Below are 16,147 nucleotides of genomic sequence, written 5' to 3' on the forward strand. Positions count from 1 at the left end.
ACGTTGTACTGAAATTAAAGAATTATTCCTTAAACACAAAGAATTGATCAAAGCTGCGCAGTCAAATAAAAAATACACACGACAGCAAAGTAAAATGTAATTTAATATTTTACATATTATTATAATATATTTGATGTTTTGAATTTTAAGTAAAGTTTTGAAGTGATTATTTTAATACGTGTTAAAATGTTTGTAAGAAAATATATAATTTAATTGTAATTTTTTTTTTATTTTTTTACTACTTAACCCCTCCCCCCCCCACTTGTCCGCTATTTTTTGGAAGCAGACCTGGCAACCCTATCGACGAACTACTCAAAATTTCTGCTACCGGTACTCCAGAACTGGTCAGAACCTGCTGAAACCCACCTCTGCAGAAATCACATTGGTCCAGCCTGGTATATAGATGTTGGAGACTAGAACGCTGAGGGACACACAGATCCTCAGTTGCTGGGCCTGAAGAACCTAGAAAATTGAGAGAGATGAGGGGAGGGGTGAAGAGTATAAGTCTGTGAACAGAGTGGCTGGAGAGAAATGGCAGAAAAAAAGTGAACTGTTGTTGGTTTCTGGGTGGGAAAGGAGAAGAAAGGTCCAGAGGTGGCTTGCCTGGAAGAAGGGAAATGAGGACTCAGGGGGATGAAAGCATTATCCAAGAACAGGAAAAAAGGGATTCAGCTGGCTTCAGATAGTGGCTTCACTTAGGATCCCAGAATGGAAGGAGGGGATCTACAGCTGTTGGAGGTCTTTGGGGAAGCACCCAAGATAGATGCTTCCCCAACAGAGAAGCAGCAGGTATTCTGCTGAGCCCAGCCTGGCATACTGAGCACACTAAGGGAAAGTCCAGCCCACTGCCATGGTGGCGCAGCAGTTAGAATGCAGCATTGCAGGCTGACTCTGCTCATTGCCAGGAGTTCGATTCTGACCGGTTCAAATTTGATTCAGCTTTCCATCCTTCTGAAGTCATTAAAATCAGGACACAGATTGCTGGGTGCAATATGCTGATTCTGTAAACCACTTAGTAAAGCACTATGAAGTGGTATATAAGTCTAAGTGCTGTTGCTATTGTTTTCTTTTCATTCTGTCTCTTGTCAAGCCCAGAAATGAGAGAGGAAGATGGAGAGAAAGGGGGAGGAAGCAGGAGCGCTAGAGAGCAATAATCTCTGGTGGGAGCAGTGGTGAAATCCAAATTTTTTTATTACTGGTTCTGTGGGTGTGGCTTGGTGGGCGTGGTATGGTTTGGTGGGCGTGGCAGGGGAAAGATACTGCAAAATACCCATTCCCTCCCCACTCCTGGGGGAAGAATATTGCAAAATCCCCATTCCCACTCCACTCTGGGGCTAGCCAGAGGTGGTATTTGCCGGTTCTCTGAACTGCTCAAAATCCGCTACCGGTTCTCCAGAACCTGTCAGAACCTGCTGGATTTCACCCCTGGGTGGGATGGAAACTGTGGGGAAACCCTGATACCAGTTGAACATTAGGACTGTGATCTTTGTACCTGTTGTAAATTCCTGCTGTTAATAATGTCATCGTGTTCAGTAGAAACCAGAAAAAGCCTCCACTGTCCCAAAGGTATTTGTTCCAAAAGGCAATTGGACTTTCTTGGTTTTTTTTAACTTTGAAAACATTTCACTTCTCATCCAAGAAACTTCTTCAGTTTTCTCAGACTGAAACCAAGAAAGTCCTGTTACCTTTTGGAAAAGCACCTTTGTGACACCTACGACCTGGAAGATTGAGAATCTCCACAGAGAGCCTCCAGTGTCTTTTCTGTGTCAATTGTCATGTTTGCAGAAACAATACACCTCCAGATCAAAAAAGAAGACCGTGACACTTGGACGTAGCTCAATTGACAAGTCCCCCAGGTGAAGCGCCTATGAGCCAGGGACCCACCTATCACTTATCAATGGGAAAGAAGTCTCAACCCCCACCCCCACCCCAATCACATGATAGCAGTGTTCCAATATTTAAGGGGCTGACACCAGTGGTGAAATCCTCCGCCAGTCGCCACCGGTTCGCTGCCCACGCATGTGTGCTGCGTGTCAGACACTTGCTGCGCGCACACATGCACCGGATGCGTGCTGCATGTGTGTGCATGCGCAGTGCACACCAGAGGTGGGTTTCAGCAAGTTCTGACCAGTTCTGGAAAACCGGTAGCGGAAATTTTGAGTAGTTCGGAGAACTGGTAGTAAAAATTCTGAATGGCCCCGCCTCCATTTATTCTCTGCCTCCCGAGTCCCAGCTGATCAGGAGGAAATGGGGATTTTGCAGTAACCTTCCCCTGGAGTGGGGTGGGAATGGAGATTTTACACTATCCTTCCCCATGCCACGGAACCAGTAGTACAAATTTTTGAAACCCACTACTGATCCACACCAAACATGTGCTTTTAGATTTCCTGCTGTTTTGTTTTTTTTAAAATTTTTAAAGCATTTTTAACTACCAGTTCCGGAGAACCAGTATTAAACAAACTGCTTAAAAAGTAAAAAAAAAAAAAAAGTTCCGACAATTACATGTCGCTCAGCTGATCTTCGGAACTTTTTTTTTTTTTTTAACTTTTTAAGCATTTTTTTACTACTGGTTTTACCCCTGGCTGCCACAAAGAAGAGGGGGTCAACCTATTCCCCAAAGCACCAGAAGGCAAGACAAGAAACAACGGATGGAAATTAATCCAGGAAAGAAGCAACCTAGAATTAAGGAGAGGTTTCCCAGTAGTGAGGACAATTAAGCAGTGGAACGGACTGCCTTCAGAAGTTGTGGGTGCTTCATCACTGGAGGCTTTTAAGAAGAGACTGGACAGCCACTTGCCTGAAATGATATAGGGCAGGAGATTGGACTAGTAGACCTCCAAAGTCCCTTCCAATTCTGTTATTTTGTTAAACAGTGGTCGTGGTTTTATTCACCCAACCCCATCCCATCACACATAAAGAAAAGTCATTGGTGTGTGTTTTTTCTCTCAGGCAGAAGGTAGAGAGGGTAAGAAGCCAGGAGAATCCACCAAACACTTTCCTTAACAGGGCCTTCATTAAAACTGTTCATGACAAGATGATTCTTTGTCTTGTTACTGAGGATGAGTAAGGCTTGCTCGCTCCCCGAGGCAGCGCAATTAAGGCTACTTTTCTCTTGACTCAAGGACTCTTCCCTAAGAAGTGAAATGAGATATTTTGTACTTCTGCTGTGATTTCATTTGAAGGAGGAAATGGAAACACGCTTAATCGTGAGACTCTTTTAAAAAAAAAAATGAAGAAACTAGAGAAAAGTGAGTGTGAGCCTGAAAAAGGAAATAAATCCTTGACAATGAACATTTGCCATTTTGAAAGTCTTTGGGGTTACAGTACAGTGACTGAACTTGAGGGAAATCCCCAGGGTGGGAAATACACAGTGGGATAGCTGGTTCTCCTGCTATATAGCATGACTGATTGACTCATAGTGTTACCTCCAGGATTGAATACCACAAGTTTGTTGTGGAACTGATAAGGATTTGATGCCTGAATTTGAGAGAGACTTTTACTTGTGGGCTTCTTTGCTCACCCAAAAATACAAATCCCAAGTAATTCAGGCATAGCAAAAAGCACTTATTAAGGGAGTGGGGATGTCAAGTCCTTTTAGAGGGTATAGAAATGAATAGAATAACAGAGTTGAAAGAGATCATAGAGGTCTTCTAGTCAAGCAGGAGACCTTTTATTTATTTATTTATTTATTTATTTATTTATTTATTTATTTATTTATTTATTTATTTATTTATTTATTTATTTATTTAATTTCTATACCGCCCTTCTCCCAAAGGACTCAGGGCGGTGTACAGCCTGATTAAAAACACAAAGACAGACAATATTTAAAAAATAATTAAAATTATTAGATAGTAGGCCCAATTTATAAAACCCCGAATTTAAAACCCAATTTAAAACCTATTAAAATCTTTATATTGATAGCCCAGCCTGGCGGAACAACATGGTTTTGAGGGCACAGCAAAATACACGGAGATCAGAGATTTTGCGAATTTCTGGGGGGAGTTCATTCCAAAGGGCAGGGGCTCCCACAGAGAAGGCCCTCCCCCTGGGTGTCGCCAGCCGACATAATTTGGCCGATGGCACCCTGAGGAGACCCTCTCTGTGGGAGCGGACTGGTCGGTGGGAGGCTACTGGTGGCAGAAGACGGTCTCGAAGGTACTGGTGGCAGAAGACGGTCTCGAAGGTATACCATTTCAGACAAATGGTTGTCCAATTTCTTCTTAACACCTCCAGTGATGGAGCACCCACGACTTCTGAAGGCAAGCCATTCCCTTGATTAGTTGTTCTCACTGCTAGTTGTTCTCACTCTTTATTTCTTGGTTAGATCTCTCCTTCCTAAGTTTCCATCCGTTGCTTCTCGTCTTGCCTTCAGGTGCTTTGGAGATAGGTTGACTCCTTCTTCTTTGTGGCAGCCCTTTTGACATTGGAATGATACATGCATTCGGTGTATGTGATACCACAGAAAACAAGTGATCAAACGATAAAAGACACTGATTACCTGTGAGTTTTGAAAAACAGAATACATTGATTCTAGAAAAGGGGTCTCCAACCTTGGCAACTTTAAGCCTGGTGGACGTCAACTCCCAGAAAAGCTGGGAAGCTGGCTGGGGAATTCTGAGAGTTGAAGTCCTCCAGACTTAAAGTTGCCAAGGTTGGAGACCCCTGTTCTAGATAACATTCCACAAGTGGCAAATGTATGGATTAACTTGCTCTTTCCAGCTGGGTTTGTATCTTTCTTAAAGCTTGCAAGTGTATTCAAGGACTTGAAAAGAGGATCACTATTGTTTAGTGCTGAAACGACAAGTTCCTACGGAAGGAATGGCCTTGGCTAAGAAGACTTTTTTTTAAAAAAATGTGTTCCTGAAGTTTTGAAAAAGAGGCCTAGACTGCCATGTTCAGAAGGCTAATACTGTATCAGCTTTTAAAATGCTAACAATGAAGCCTAAAATTCGAGGTAACGATAGCCTATTCAGCAATAAAGAGCCCAGCTCAGTTTTTTTTTTTTTTTATTTTTTATTTGATTTATATGCCGCCCTTCTCCGGAGACTCAGGGCGGCTTACAGTGCATTAAGCAATAGCCTTCATACTTTTTTGTATATTTATACAAAGTCAGCTTATTGCCCCCACAAACTGGGTCCTCATTTAACCTACCTTAGAAAGGATGGAAGGCTGAGTCAACCTTGAGCCTTGGAGAGATTCGAACCAGCAGTAAATTGCAGGCAGCTGTGTTAATAACAGGGTGCTTTAAACCACTGTAGTACCAAGGCTCAAGTTTGTAGGCTTTTAAAATTGGAAGTGTGGTAGAATTTATTTATTTTTTTAAAAAAAGAATAATACAAAAAAGAGGGGAAGGGAGGAGGAAATCTGCAATTTAATCCAAATAATTTGCCCACCATGCTCTCAATAGAAAAAGAGACAAATTAAAAGAGAATGATTCTGATATATAGGTTACTTAGTGACCATTCAAAGTTCCAATGAATCTACAATGTGTGTGTGTGTGTGTGTGTGTGTGTGTGTACTTACAATCAGTGGTGGGATCCTGCCGGTTTAACAACTGGTTTGGTGATCGCGCAATTTGCATGCACGCGTGCCACATGCACACATGCCTGATGTGTGCTGCGCATGCGTGCACAGTTTTATGAAAACTTACCTTCCGCATTACTTCTGGGGAGTAACACAGCTGAGGCGCGGCAATCCGCTCTGCTGCATGAATCAGCTGAGAAGATATAGGTCAGTAAAGCACAAGGGTGGGCGGGCAGGCCCAGCTTATCGTTGGAGTTACCGGTTCACCCAAACCGGTCCGAACCAGTAGAATTCCATCCCTGCTTACAACCCAGATTTGAAATTCCAACTGTTTCCCCTCCCTGTAATCACGTGACCGCACTTCAAGCGCTGAGCAACCAGGCCCCATTTGCAGTTTCCCACAGTCATGTGACTGGATTTTATGACAGTTTTGCCAAAGCCTGGCATTTACCTCTGTTTTTTTGGCAAAAGCGTGCCCATAGCGAACCATTTGGTTTGCTTAATGGCTCTTTTAACAACCACAATGATTCGTTTAACGACCCCTGCAAACAGGTCATAAAATCAAATTGATTAACCTGACTGACCTATTTTATGAGCGTGGCAAATGACAGCCATGATGCACTGGCTCCATTATGGTCATAACTTTAAGGACTACCTGTAAGGAGCCTGAGTGGCGTAGGAGGCTAATGCCTCCTATTAAGGCAGCATTTAACATCCAGCTGCCTGCAATTACTGCGAGTTCAATTCTCACCAGACTCAAGGTCGACTCAGCCTTCCATCCTTTCTAAGGTGGGTAATTTGAGGACCCAGTTTGTGGGGGCAATAAGCTGACTTTGTATAAATGTGCAAAAGTATGAAGGCTATTGCTTAATGCATTGTAAGCCGCCCTGAGTCTCTGGAGAAGGGCGGCATATAAATCAAATTAATTAAATTAATTAATTAAAAGAGAAATAAATCAATCTACTATCCTTGGACCAGGAAAATTGCAGCTAGGACACCCTTTGCTGCTTCCAAAAAATGTGATATCTGGGAACTTCCTCTGATCATTAAATGATCAGCTGTTTGTCATGTTATTTGATTATTTAACTATGAAACTAAAACTTTGGCAATACATGACTAATGCCGATAAACCCCTTCTTAGCTTAATTTCAGTATTTAAGCTACTTATGCAAGGGCTTCCTATCCAAATCAATGTTTATAGAATTGGGTTATACTAGAGACCCTAATTCTACTCTTCTCTCAACTGCAGAAACTCCCTGGGTAACACTGAATTCTCTTTCTTACAACTAAACAGTCAGTGTGGTCTAATGATATAGATGCTACCTAAAAGTGGGGCAGACTCAGTTCTGGTCTCACTTTGGCCATGGAAGTTCCCTCCAGGAGGTTTTGGGTCTGTCCCTGTCTCTCAGTCCAAGAGTCAGGATAGTCTAGTGATGAGATTCAGGCGTTCCCCCTCAGCCGTAGAAGATATTTTGGGCCAATTGCTCTCTCAGTATGAGAGAGGGGTTATGGTGGAGGAGTTGGACAGAGAGTGAAGAAAACCCAGGCTGTAGTCCCTCTTGAGCCACAGATGGTCACTTGATCTTTTTTGTCAACAACTGTCTCAGCCCAACTTACCTCACAATGTTATAGTTAGTAGGGAAACACAAAAGGAGAGAATACAATATATGTTGCTTTGAGCTCTTAAATCAAATTATATAAATCTAATAGAGGATTAGATACCGTGTTTCCCCAAAAATAAGACATCCTCCCCAAAATAAACCCTCCCCAAAAATATTTAAATGCATGTGCCGCCGCCATTTCCTGTGGTTAGAGTTAGGGGGTCAGAGCTGGAAATCAGGTAAAATGGCAAGAGGAGCCCCATCTTGCTCCATGTGCCCCAAAATAATAAAACCTCCCCAAAAATAAGGCCAAGCACTTATTTCAGGGTTCAAAAAAATATGAGACAGGGTCTTATTTTTGGGGAAACATGGTAGATTTAATAAAGGATGAAAGAGAAAGGCAGAGAAAGAGGAGGAGGAGAAGAAGAGGAAGAGGAAGAGGAAGAAGATAGATAGATAATGATGAAGAAGATAGAGATAGATAGATAGATAGATAGATAGATAGATAGATAGATAGATAGATATGGACTCATTAATTGATTTCCGTCTGTGGATCCCATTAGATTCTGCAACACAACCCTTGGAATGAGGAAAGAAAGACCCATTCAAGGGATGGAGAGATCAGACATCAATTAAGGATCTAAGAAGGCTTCTTGCTAGCCTTTAGGCCAGACTATGATCCATCCTGTCCAGTTTCCCCTGTGCATGATGTTCTACTTTTCCCTCACATCTTCTTCCTGAGTGGTGGAAGTACTAATTTACCTGTAGAGCCGTTTGACAGTTGTGGACTTCAACTTACTTTGACAGCAATGGACTTTGAATTCCAGAATTCTCAATATCTGTACACTTCAGCTTCTGTGGAATTCCAGAATTTTCCAGCCAGCATACTAGATGGAAGATTCTGGGAGTTGAAGTTTATACGTCTTCAAGTTGTGAAAGTTGAGATATGCTGTTGTAGAGATTCAGAGTCATGTAGCAGAAAGCAAGTTGCTATAAATGCTTGAGTTTTCATCTGTAAAGATGTCCTGCCCAAGAAAGATATAGAAAAGAACTGTTCTGAAAAATTAAGTAGGCCTCCTGAGTCAACCAGCCTTTTGCAGATAAGAGATTTGGCTAGGTGATATTTCATCATATCCTGGCTTCTTTGGTCATGTCTTGAAATTGTGGTTTTGAATCCACTGAGGGCCCATCTGAGAGTCTTTTGTAAATTAGAGTTGCATGTATCTCTGCAGCCTCAAAGGTCTTACAGGGCCCTGTGTTGTTATTGAAGACTAACTATGTTAGTCTGTAGAGATCCTCAGTCATCCAGGTCATGGTTGTCCCAAAGGTGCTTTTTCAGGAGGCAACTGGACTTTCTTGTTTTTTTGTTTGAAGACGTTTTGCTTCTCATCCAAGAAGCTTCTTCAGCTCTGACAGGATAGTGGAGAATGGAATATAAATCCTTCAAAGAAGAAACAAGTTGTCTCTTGAAAAAGCACCGTTGGGATAGCTATGTTAGTATCTTTGGAATTTTGGAGGGGAGAAGGAGTTATATTGCAACAACGGTTAGTCTGGTCACTGTTATGTTATTTGCAGCCATGTTTATTTATTTGGTAATTATCTTGGGGTGCACTGTAATGGAATAGGTTGGTAACATTTTGGAAGCATAATGGCTCAGCGTTAAAAATGCCTACCTTGTCAGCTGGCCAGCCCAGGTTTAAGACCCAAGCACCACGTGACAGGGTAAGCTCCCATTCCTTGTTCCTTCTCTTGCCCACCTAGCAGCTCGAAACCAAGCAAATGCGAGTAGATAAATAGGTACCACTTCACTGGGAAGGTAACAGCATTCCATATGCCTCAGCTTACAATAATGCTGGCCACATGACTATAGAAAGAAACATTCTCAGACAATGCTGGCTCCCTCACCTAAGAAATGGGGATGACCACCAACTTCTAGAGTTGGACATGATTGGACAGAGGAAACCTTTTACCTTTACTTTGGAAGGAGAAATTGAGCTCGCTTAGCATGTATAAGTATCATTTGAGGAAGGGGCAAGCAAGACAGGGGCAGGCTCGCCAATAGGGCCAATGGAAACCAGCTATTATTGTTGCAAGGCTAAATTGTGTCCATCTGTTCATCCTGTACAATACTGTTATATTCAAGAAGTGCTTATGGTTGATTGCGCCTTATCCTTACGATATTGCTTCGATCTGTTTCTGGGATGCTAAAGATGTATTCCTGGATTTCAAATTGAAGTTATTATCACTCAGGACTAAAATCAAACCGAACAGAACAACTCATTGAACAGATGCGGTCCATTACAAAATTTCATTTTATTGCTTGGCCTGAATTTAAATACAGAGTGAAACCAAAGTATATTTTATTTTAGCAATACATGTTTTCACCCTCTGCTGAGCAGAGATTTGGAACAAAATAAATAAGACAAATAAATAAATACATAAATAAATAAATAAGCCTAATAAAATAATAAAAATATATTTGTAATACTTATACTTAAAAAAAATATTTTTTTCATGGCAACTTGTACAGTACCAGAAGGCATTTCTGCCGAAAACCTACACGGTGCCAATGAAATACTAAAAATGTCAGACTTTCTGACATCAGACTGAAGCAGTACAATCCAAGAGAGAATGTTAGAAGCTTTCCAAATAAACTTGGATAGGACTGTACTGTTAGCTGGGGAGAAAAAAACCAGGATTCATAGCCTAGTATTATCCTCTCCCCAAAATTCCAGATAACTCATGTAATATACATGATTAAATCAACACAGTCAAATGATATCAAATATACATAGTATATATATATGTACATATAAGTAAATATTCAAATCATAACCTAGACTGGGGAACAAAGGAACTGGAAATCCTGTTTGAAGATAGCCACACAAGCATTTTACAGTGCCCCAAATACAGGTTCATCGACATGAACCCACGTAACGGGGAAATCACAACTAAATTGTTACACATGTATGCATTCATTGTCTGCAAAAGTGTGGTGTCTTTTTGCAAGGATCTCCTACACAGGGGGGAAAAAAATGCTGAAGTTTCAAGATTATAGGAAAAGCTCAATAAATAAATATTAATAAATAAAAAAGTTTAGACAGTTTAAAAAAGACTCACACTAAGGATGCTAATACTGCCTGCCTACGTATAGGTTTTGTGGACCTCTCTGTAAGCCGGGAAAAAAACAAAACCACCCAATGAAGATATATGAAGTACATGAATGACAACATGACATTGTCATTAGGCATCATAAAGTCTTTTCTTACATAGCAATGACCCCAAAATAAATCTGCGTTGAATGAGTGAAGTCCAGATATTCAGGGTGATTTGTTTTGGCCCACAAGCGAGCACCTTTGTACAGCTGGAAGACGGCCCCTTGATAAATCGATTCAAACCACAGCTTTTTATTGCTGGAGACCTCTTCACAGACAGATTTGATGGATTTTAGCAGTTCTACCTCGGAGTTCAACTCTGAGGACCAGAAGGTGATGCTGTGGGTGAGCAGAAGAGTTTTGCTGCAGTCGTTCTTGTGGAACAAAACCTGAGAGTAAACGAAGTACAACCCGGTAGAAGGCACGATAAGGGAGTTTTCGGTCTTATTCAACTGCATGCCATTCTCCAGGATGGTAGGAATCACATCTGTAGTCCAATTCAATTGTGGTGAATTTTGGGAAGAAGCTGTGAAGTAAAAGGAAATCAGTGTTAGGAAGAAGGACCTGTCAACTTAAAGAAGAATGAATTTCGTGAACTGTACAAATGGTCCTCGACTTATAACAGGTTGTTTAGTGACCCTTCAAAGTTACAACGGCACTGAAAAAAGTTACTCGCGTTGCAGCGTCCCCATGGACCTGTGATCCAAATTCAGATGCTTGGCGTATTTAATGATGCTTGCAGTGTTCTGGGATCGTGGGATTCCCTTTTATGACCTTCTGACAAGCAAAGTCAACGGAGAAGCCAGATTCGCTTTTCACCCATGTTACTAACTTAAGAACTGCAGTGATTGACTTAACAACTCTGACAAGACAGGTCATAAAATGGGGGCAAAACTCATTTAACGACTGACTCACTTATAGCAACAGAAATCTTGGTCTCAAGTGTGGTCCTAAATTGAGAACTACCTGAACCTGTTTCTGAGGCACAATTTCCCTCAGGTGCCTTCCAGGTGCGCTCAACTTCAGCTTCCACAATCCTGTGGCTTCTAAGGTAGCCCATGAGGTTGTGGGAGCCGTAGAATGAAACATCTGGAGGATACCAAGTTGGGGAAAGCTGCTATGAGATGTAGTGGACCTGGGATGTCTTTAATGCCTTGGTGGGCTTAAGGGCCTACAAAACCAGGTTGACCCCACCAAATCTGATTGCTATTCCTATAGGAGAAAGGCCGTATTGCACGACTTCAACAGGGGTTTGCAAGGTTTTCTGAAGTAAAAGCTTTCTGTGAAAAATGTCCTATGCTATGGAAGACCCAGTTGCCCACTGAAACTCATTGGATGACTTTCTACTGACCATTCTCTTTCATCTTAGGCACTTAACATAATAAATAAGAAGCCTAAGATGATTGGACAGAATCGTAGCCAAATTAAGGCAAGTCCAGACCATCAGTGTACAAACTTCCCCTTTCCTTCATCTTAAGGTGTGGGTTTTATCTTTACAGAATGATAGAAATCATAGAATAGCAGGGTTAGAAGGGATCTTGGAGGCCATCTAGTCCAACCCCCTGCTCCAACAGGAAACCTTATATCGTCTGGATTATTTTGGCGCCTCTAACAGAGAGGAAAATTGCCAGAAAGGAGAAGGAGTTTATTAGGACAAGGTTGCCGTGCAGACGAAGGCAGAGATAGTCCTTGATTTATGACCACAATTTTGGTTGCTAAGCAAAAGTTAAGTGAGTTTCACCACATTTTACTCAATCCATGACATCTGGCTCTAACTGTCACGTGCAATAGCTTCTTATTGAGCGCAGTCAATTGCAAGTGGGCCAGGAGCCCACGGTTACTGAAATGGCCCCATATTCTCAAAAGTCTGCCTCTTTGCAAAATGTCACAAATTTATTTATTATTTATTTATTAATTTTATTTCTATACCGCCCTTCTCCCGAAGGACTCAGGGCGGTGTACAGCCTGATTAAAAGCACAAAGACAGACAAATTTTAAAAATAATTTAAAATTATTAAATAATTGGCTCAATTATAAAACCCCCAAATTTAAAATCCCATTTTTAAAACCAATTAAAATCTTTACATTGATAGCCCGGCCTGGCGGAACAACAAGGTTTTGAGGGCACAGCGAAATACACGGAGATGCTTCTTCTTTCCAAGCATTTTATTTTCATCAAATCAGAAAGGCAGCACAAGAAGCCCATCTGAACCTGAGGCCCATCTGAAGCCTTTCTCCAGCCACCACCACCCCTTTCAAGCCATTTAAAGTATCTCCTCACCAACAGCGTGGGCAGCTGGTTTTCCAGACCTCAAGGCTTGCACTTTCATTGTGGCGGGCAAATGATCTATAAAAAATGAAAGAAAAAGACAGCGTCAAATAATGCATCAAAACCAATCACTTTCATCAGAGCGAGATGCTGTGTGTTCTATAGCTGGCTAGAGAATTGATATATTGATATATTCCAACTGTCCATGACAAGCAAATATTATTCCAATTAATTCAGTGGGGCATTCTTGGTTTCTGATCATCTTCCCTCAAGAACTGGGAAGATGCGAAATCCATATACTTAAGTATTAAGCATTGAGTTTTTAGCATGGATATATGTTGGTTGTGGACTATGTCTCAATTCTGGCCACTCCCAATCAGTATAGTAAATATCCAATCTGAGTAGAAATGAAGGAATATAAGATAGTAATAGATCTATGAAGCATCAGGTTGGAAAACGATACACAGTTTACTACTGCGTTGGCAAAACTTTCCTAAAGAAATAAGACAGCTTAGAAACACTTACCAGAAAATGAATTTCCCTGTAGTTTAGAGTCCTGGAAAAGAAATTGGGAAAAGAAATTAATAAGGATGATGCAGTAATGCCACTACTATTATTAATGCAATTATTGTATTCGTTGTTTTTAAAAAATGGCAGTTCTAAATGTCGGTTAAATAAGCACGTCTGAAATGTAAGATTAACAGAAGAAAACCCTGCAAAGACACAGAAAACTAGAGATAGGCATTCATTATTAAATGGGCCCATGGGTACTGATCATCCACTCCCGAAGGACTGTTGAACGCTTATTGTACAGGTAAATTCTACATGCCTCCAACAAGTGGCTGATTGAGCAATAAATTGTTGCATAAAATAAGTATTTTGGGAGAGTAATATCTATCTATCGCCTATCTATCTATCTATCTATCTATCTATCTATCTATCTATCTATCTATCTATCATCTATCTGTCATCTATCTATCTATCTATCTATCTATCTATCTATCTATCTATCTATCTATCTATCTATCTATATTCCTTTTATTGGAGATATTTTAAGCCAACAATGTTTACCATCAGCTTTCCATTATTTATTTTTTAAAACCTCAAATAAGTGTTAAGCTTATATGGGGGTGGGGGAGAGTTAATTTAGTGCAAAATGTAGCATTAACATAATCTTTCTCATAATTTTCATCCTCCTCCAAATAGAGCTGTTTGCTTTTTCCCTTACTTTATTCAGAAGATTTTTTTAACTCAACATTTCTTCATTCTAAAGCGGAGAATCACTCACTTGCAAGTTCACCCCATCTCATTTCACGATAAGCACCCATCAAAACTTTTCTAATAGCCACTCACTCTTCAAACCATCTCGTTTTTTACTAACCTGCTTTTCGGATAACCCAAATGCGTCCAGTTGCAAGAGGGCAAAGACGGTTACGGCTCCGATCAGAAGCAAGAAGGAACAGATGCTGAGACACTTCCAGTGGTTGTTTTTCGGAGAGGGTTCCCGGATGACAACGATGCTCCCTTTCTCCACATCGTGCACCAATTGCTCAGAACTCATGGTGGATGGTTGGGCTTTAGAAAAAGGCAGAGCAATTATTTCTGTGGAGGTGGTAAAAAGTTGATTCTCTTTCAAGCAAATAGAAGCTCCCTGGGTTGTTTTTTTTCCCCCTTTCTTTCTCAGGTTGATTTCACGGGTGCTACTGCTTAAATTTAGACTGCTTCAAAAATTCAGCCACCAGTCAAAGAAAGAAGCAGTGGTAGATGATTCTTGCAGATGAAAAAAGAGTTCTGTTTCGGTTGATTTGTAGCCTCCTTGGAATTCACTTGAGGGATTTTGTTGCTGCTTCTTGGCTTTTCCCCTCCACCTTTTTTTTCTTTTAGCTCTTCTTTCTTTCTGCTCTTAACTCAGAGGAGGCTTCGCTGTTTGAACACTCTTGTGGCAGCTTCCTTTTTAAACCCTTCTGAAAGCGAAGTCCTGTACTATCCCCGCCCACATCTAGCAACTCATGAGCAAGAGGAAAAAAGCAGAAAGAGGAAACGGTTACAGAAAAAGCCTATGAAACGTCTTGGAATCTGACTGAGGTTGGTACTTTCAGATGGCAGGCTGACACCCCGCCCGTTTTTTGGCCAGGTTTCTTTGTAAAACTGGAAGAGCAGGTTATTTAATGAGTGCGATAAATAAATTCACTCTTCATTTTCCTGGCTCAGTTAACAGATGGCAGGGATACGATAGGAGAGGAGTTTCAAAAGAGGTGCCTTCGATAGACCCCTTTCCTTTGCAGAGGTATTTCTGCGCAGGATATTTCTAGATAAACTGAGGAAGGTTAAGCGGAGAAAAAAACTATTATGTGGTGCTTGTAGTTATCAATATGCTGGCAGCACCTTCCTTGGTGCCTACGAGCTTCTGGTTTCCCTGATTTTCTTTTCTTTTTCTACATTTTGAAAACGGGTGTCAGCAAGTCGTAAAGCACCGTCTCCCAAATCTGTGGACGTTCTCAGTCATTCAGGTCATGGTTATCCCAAAGGTGCATTTTTTTGCAAGAGGCAAACTGGACTTTCTGGTTTTCCTTTGAAGACTTTTCACTTCTCATCCAAGAAGCTTCTTGGATGAGAAGCGAAACATCTTCAAAGAAAAACCAGAAAGTCCAGTTGTTTCTTGAAAAAAATCACCTTTGGGACATTGTTTCCCATAATCACTTCTATAGCCTTTGAAGGGTTCCAATAAACTTTATTAGAAACTAAAAATGCTTCACAGATGCAGCTAGTTTATTTGGACATCCCCCATCCCAAAAAAATACAAATGTAACCAGAGACAGTCGTAGCCATTTAAGAAGCAGAGGTCATGCAAGGGACCGGTCAAATTCGGATAAGTTGGTGCTTTGTACATCCTCTTCTAAATTGGTGGAAACACCTAAAACTTATTTTCAAAATCCCAAATGTGTTTATTGCCCCCTCCTCCAACTATGAGAACCCCTGGAATAGATGCAGGGGGTGTCTGCAGAATGTGATCCAACAAATTGAGATGGCAACCATGATGATGTAATCAAAGATCTGCCTGTTTTTATATGTGCATCTCCCTTAAGAATGGGTGGAACGTTGATTATAACACTGGAAAGCACCTTGATTTTTCTTTTTGGACCATAGCTGTGCCTTGGGGGCATGTGCAAAAGCATTTCTACTGAAATTAGGTAAGCCTTCCTGAATGATTTAGGAGCCTCCTAGATCCAAATATATAAATAAATCGCACTTTGTCATCCCTCACTTTCCCATTCTGAACATCCACACGAGATGAGTTGACTGTATAAATTTGAGCAATATATAAATATTCTGAGGTGCACCCGGTAGCTGGTTCCCTCTTAATAAGAACATTTACTAATTCAATGAACGTGTCTGTTATACAACACCCATACCTGCACATTAGCTGTAAAGAAAGGCTATTGCTAGTAATCTTTCCCTTTGCACAAAACTCCCTTTTAATCTAACATTGTGGAATTTGACAAGGATATTTCCACCAAAAGGGACGGAAATTGCTGTACTTTTGCCATTGCTATACTTTTCAGCATAGCTCACCCTCTAATCATACGTTTATGGGCACT

The 16,147-nt window shown here is 41.0% G+C and overlaps 1 protein-coding gene across 1 annotated transcript; it reads right to left on the minus strand.

Moving 5' to 3' along the window:
- Positions 1 to 10,389: 10,389 nt before the first annotated feature.
- On the minus strand, positions 10,390 to 14,109 carry LOC139309344 (tumor necrosis factor-like). Its single transcript, XM_070933403.1, has 4 exons — positions 13,930 to 14,109; positions 13,074 to 13,104; positions 12,561 to 12,626; positions 10,390 to 10,805 (listed from the first exon to the last, which is right to left on the minus strand). Exons 1-4 carry the CDS (start codon positions 14,107 to 14,109, stop codon positions 10,390 to 10,392), a joined length of 693 nt encoding a protein of 230 aa, XP_070789504.1.
- Positions 14,110 to 16,147: the final 2,038 nt, after the last annotated feature.

Source organism: Pituophis catenifer, unplaced genomic scaffold (assembly GCF_029215685.1).
Source record: "Pituophis catenifer annectens isolate HBS135680 unplaced genomic scaffold, rPitCat1.0.hap2 SCAF_2, whole genome shotgun sequence".
Classification (NCBI taxonomy): Eukaryota; Metazoa; Chordata; class Lepidosauria; order Squamata; family Colubridae; genus Pituophis; species Pituophis catenifer.

What these genes read in the sequence shown, in the direction of transcription:
- LOC139309344 (XM_070933403.1), bottom strand. Translation starts at nt 14,109, where the DNA reads ATGAGTTCTGAGCAATTGGTGCACGATGTGGAGAAAGGGAGCATCGTT. An exon ending in TTGGGTTATCCGAAAAGCAG is followed by an intron (nt 13,105 to 13,929) that starts GTTAGTAAAAAA and finishes TTTCTTTTCCAG; the next exon opens with GACTCTAAACTACAGGGAAA. An exon ending in ACAGGGAAATTCATTTTCTG is followed by an intron (nt 12,627 to 13,073) that starts GTAAGTGTTTCT and finishes CATTTTTTATAG; the next exon opens with ATCATTTGCCCGCCACAATG.